The following is a 4,814-nucleotide window of genomic DNA, read 5'->3' on the forward strand; positions in this document are numbered from 1 at the left end:
ACCACAGAAACAGAGGCTCCTGCAACACAAAGATGCCCCCAGGCCCCAGGGGCAGGGGTTGGCTTGGACTGGAGCAGGTCCCTCAGAGGTGGGAGGAGCCCCAGGCCTGGTTGTGGTCAGCAACATGGACACACATCTTGATCGTGTCCATCAAGCTCCTTCCCTGAACAGAATAGCAGGAGATCTGGCCAGTCCTGTCCTCCTGCTTCCCTCAGAAATACCAGAAGCTCTGGGATCATAGGTCCCCACCCCCACCTCACTTGATGGGCAGCTGCTCTCAGGGTGGTTTGGAAAAACCATGGCGTACATTGTACAACCCTCTCTGTGGCCCTTCCCAGGGCCGGGAATGCTGCCAGCCCTGCAGCAGATGTTTCTGGAAGGGGCCTGCTCCACAGACGGTGGGATGCCACATGCCCGTGCCCTCTCCCCTCCCTTTGGACCCCACCCTATCTGTCCTGTGTTTTTTCCAGTGCTCTTGGCCTAGTTCCTCATGGAGTCTCACACCAGGTCTGACCTTCTGGGGCCGGCGCACCATCGACTGATAAAGTACAGAATCCAGTTAAATTTGAATTGCTGATCAATGACAAATTACTTTTAATGCTGTTTGGGACACCTGACAGGAATATCCCTCCACAGACACCCAGGCTGTGAAAGCAATAAGCATAATTATTTGTGCTGCTGCTCTGGATTTGAGAGAAAATCACCATGTAATTGTATACAGTGGGAAGGCCAGAGTCTCCACTAAAGGCCAAAGTTGACTGTTGCTGTTTTAATGGAAAGAGTGGATTAATTCACATTGGAGCTGTATGAAGGGGCTGGGGGGATTGTTGGCACTGTTCTTCACAGGTCCTCCAAAAAGAGAACAGATAATTATTCCTACTCTGGGCCAATGTTCTACATATTTTACTTTTGATTTTTTTTTTAATTGCAGTGAAATTCACATAACATAGTTAACTATTCAGTGGCTTGTAGTACTTTCACAATATTGTGCAGCTATTACCTCCATCTAGTTCCAGAATATTTTCATCACCTCAGAAGGAGACCCTATACCCACTAAGCAATTATTTCCTCCTCCCCCTTTCCCTCAGTCTCTGGCAACCATTCGTTGCTATTGTTTCCATGGATTTGCCTATTCTGAATATTTCACATAAGTGAAATTATACAATGCAAACTCTTTTGTGGCAACTCCATTCACTTATCACACTTTTCAAGATTTATCCATGTTGCAGCATCAGAACGTTACTCCTTTTCGTTTTTGCTTTAGTCACTTCAGTCCTGTCCTACTCTTTTGCAACCCTGTGGACTGTAGCCCTCCAGGTTCTTCTGTCCATGGGATTTCCCAGGCAAGAATGCTGGAGTGGGTAGCCATTTCCTTCTCTAGGGGATCTCCCCAACCCAGGGATCGAATCTGTGTCTCCTGCATTGGCAGGTGGATTCTTTACCACTCAGCCAACAGGGAAGCCTCATTCTTTTTATGGCTGAATAATAATACCCCACTGTATGGCTAGATCACAGTTTGTTTCTCCATTTGTCAGTCGATGAACTTTTGGGTTGTTTCCACCTTTTGGCTATTGTGAATAATGCTGTTATAAGCATGCGGGTATATGTTATTAAATTATTTGGGTATATACCTAGGAGTAGAATTGCTGGGTCATATGGAAATTATATGTTTAATTTTTTTTAGGATACACCTGATCTTATTTCATCTTCGCCATTACCTTGTGAATTGATGTTTTCCCCATTTTCAGATGAGAAGAGCTGAGGAACTAGCTGTAGCCTCTTGGCAAAGAGCTGGGACTCTTGCTTGGGCGCTATTTCAGGGCTGCCTCCTCCTGACCCCAGCATCACCGCAGTACTGCAAAGCAGCTGGGTCATTAAAAAAAAAGATAGCCTGCCTCAAACAAGGGTTTGCTGGAGCCATGAATAAATGGACTGTTTAACCTGGAGGGACAGAGAAAGGAGGGGGTGAAGGCAAGACCACACTCTTTATTTGGAAGAAGAGCCAGATGTGTGTTCAAATACAGACTCCAAGTCGATAAATGCCTACAGAGTTATGAGATCATGTTGAAATGAAGTGTTTTGAGTGACTGCTGCATCAATGCCTTCCCTCCATCTAATTAGCATCAGATGTCTTTAAGACCTGCCTGGAGATTCACATCTGAAAGATATGAGAGAAGAAGACTGTTTCCAAATGTCAATGAAAGGATCTTACTGCTATGTCAATACCTAACATAGCAGCAATTCCCCAACTCCCACACCTAGAGTGGGCCCTTAGACTGGCATCTTTCACTGAAAGGGACACAGCTCATCTTTGGATCACTGGAGGCTCTGCCAACCAGAAACTCCCAGCGGAGGATTGTGGAACCCTCTAGATTGGTTGTTTATAAGGAAAAGAAGTCGCCAATTAAGAGCTTCTTCCTAGCACTTGGACAAGACCTCCAAAGCTTCCTTCTCCTGTAAGTCTGTGCAAAGAATGGAGAGGCTGATGCACATGGTCCCCCATTTCCATCCCCCGTGTCATGAACATGATTAGCAAATTTTGTGCATGGTTCTACCTCTAGTTTTTTTGTTTGTTTGTTTTTAAATATCAGGGGCACAAATTTAGATTGACTAAAATCTGCATTTGATGACACAGTCTCATTGTTCAAAGTATGGCCCTTTGTTATTTTAAGCATGTGTGTATGTATTTGTTGTTTATAAATAATGTGATAAATACCTGTAAGCACTAGGAGCCAAAAAACTGACCAGAATCCTCATCTGGCCTGTGCTGCTCCCCTCTCTGTCCCCTGCTTCCAGGGGACTTAAATCTGTAAAGGTGACTTGACCGGGACACTTAGACAGTAAGGACTAGCTGAGGATGAATCAAGACAGGGCTTTGATGCACAACTCTTAATACTTTATTAAATTTTAAAAAACAAGAACTAAATTGTCAAACTGCATTAAAAGGCCAACATTTAAAACCGGGCCTTCTCTCACTACAGACCAGAATGTCCAGTGCTGCTGACAGGGTCCTGTGGAGACCCAGAGACCACCTGGTGACCCTGTCACCCAAGACTGAGAGTATGTATCCCACCCATGACATTTCTCTACAAGTCAAGGGCACGGCTCTGCACCCTGCTCTTCATGCCACATTCTACAGCAGTTGTTCACACCAGCACATCCTTGTCAGCTTCATGATCCTAACTCCATGATAGGTGGCTTCTCTCCTCAATACTGATATTTGTGTTGTTTCCTTGTTAGGCTGTGGTAGATCCCATTTCTTAACCTCTGGCCACTCACCATTCTTCCTCCCCAGGCCCAAGTCCCCATCCATTGCTAATGGCTACCCAGGCTGCTGTGGAGTGGTCAGTCCTTCTAGCCTCTGATGTTCTGGGGAAGCCAGGACATGGTGACCATGTGGGCCTCAGTCCCTCAGTTCTGGGACCCTGGGTTGAGGGGCTGGAAACGTGGCAGCTCTCCCAGGGCCGAGGCTCCCACAGCAGCCAGGTTCTCCCCAGGCTCTCTGGGCCCACTGGTGCTGGCATCCACTCCTTGGGAGGAGGACTGTGGCCTAGAGGCTGAGTCCCCCTCCTCAGACTTCCTCTTGGCCCAGGGTGAATAAGAAAGGATGGTGAATCCCCTCTTAAGCAGGGCTGAATCTGCAGGCACCAGCTCTTCAGTCTGCCCTGGAAGAGAGGATTCCAGAATGCTCAGCTTCCAGTGGTGCAGTTCCTGCTTCTGGGGTGCATCTTGGAGTCTCACCACCCACACCTCCTCAGGCTCCAGCAGCAGTTTCCAACACTGGCCTGGGGTCATTCGGACCCTTTTTGGCTTCATCTTCTGGAGGTAGACAGCATCATAGCAGCCCACTAGGGAGAGGATCTGCAGGTCCAGTAAATAGGCTTCAGCCTCAACAGGGTCCATGTCCTGGGTGGTGCCCAGCTCCAAAACCATGGGCTCTCCTGGAGGCAAGTCCACTTTGAAAAACCCCTCCCATGGAACAGAGGGGCTTGGCCAGTGGGAACAGGTAGGGATTCCCCCAAATCTCCAGGGAAGGCCCTGGGTCCAGTCAGCATCTTCAGCATCCAGGCCCAGGGGTGCCGCATCCTGAGGCTGCAGCTCAGTGGGCACAAAGTGATCATCTAGGTCCATGTCTTCTGACTCCACAGGGCCTGATGCCAGGGTGTCCAATCCCCAGCCCACAGACTCGCCCTGTGCAGGCTGCCATAGGCCCTGCGCCCAGTTTGGCCCCATCCCTGGGGATGACCCTTGCTCAGACTCTGTCTCTGAGTTATCCATAAGCTCAGGGTCCCAATCTCCATCTTCCCAGTCTTCTGACTCTAGCTGCTGCTTAAGGTCCAGAAAGGCAGCCTTGTAACAAGCAAAGCAGATCCTTAGCTGGCTGCCATGTTGAAGCTGATACATCCAGGATGCATGGAGATAGGACATGCCCTCTGCCCCATACCGCTTGCTGACTGGAGGGCACATGGCCAAGCTGCCTGCCTCCTGAGAGAGAGACAGCAGGAGCAGGACTAGCTGTGATCTTAGATGGTCTGGCCCACAGAAGGGGGCACAGAAGAGCAAGGGTCAAAGAGGAGGGGCAAGAGAACAGAGAAGAGAAAGTTAAGATCACCAGGAGAAGAATTTGGGGTGGGGGTGGATGAGCTGGGTCCCAATCCAACAGGGGCCTGTAGAGGTTGGGAGCGAAGAAACTCTGGAAATAACTTCTGCTGATGCCAGGGCTCGGTCCTCTGGGAGCTGCAAAAGAAAAGTAGTGAGGTTAGGGCGCCCCCAGCAGGCAGGAGGGAGCAAGTCACACAGGGAGGAGAATCGGA

The 4,814-nt window shown here is 49.1% G+C and overlaps 1 protein-coding gene across 1 annotated transcript; it reads right to left on the reverse strand.

The window, feature by feature from the left end:
• Positions 1 to 3,411: 3,411 nt before the first annotated feature.
• On the reverse strand, positions 3,412 to 4,467 carry LOC122693256 (testis-expressed protein 19.2-like). Its single transcript, XM_043900799.1, has one exon. It carries the CDS (start codon positions 4,465 to 4,467, stop codon positions 3,412 to 3,414), a length of 1,056 nt encoding a protein of 351 aa, XP_043756734.1.
• Positions 4,468 to 4,814: the final 347 nt, after the last annotated feature.

Source organism: Cervus elaphus, chromosome 5, assembly GCF_910594005.1.
Source record: "Cervus elaphus chromosome 5, mCerEla1.1, whole genome shotgun sequence".
Taxonomy (NCBI): domain Eukaryota; kingdom Metazoa; phylum Chordata; class Mammalia; order Artiodactyla; family Cervidae; genus Cervus; species Cervus elaphus.

Bases quoted from the DNA above. Each gene is read 5' to 3' on its own strand.
- LOC122693256 (XM_043900799.1), bottom strand. From the start codon at position 4,467: ATGTGCCCTCCAGTCAGCAAGCGGTATGGGGCAGAGGGCATGTCCTAT.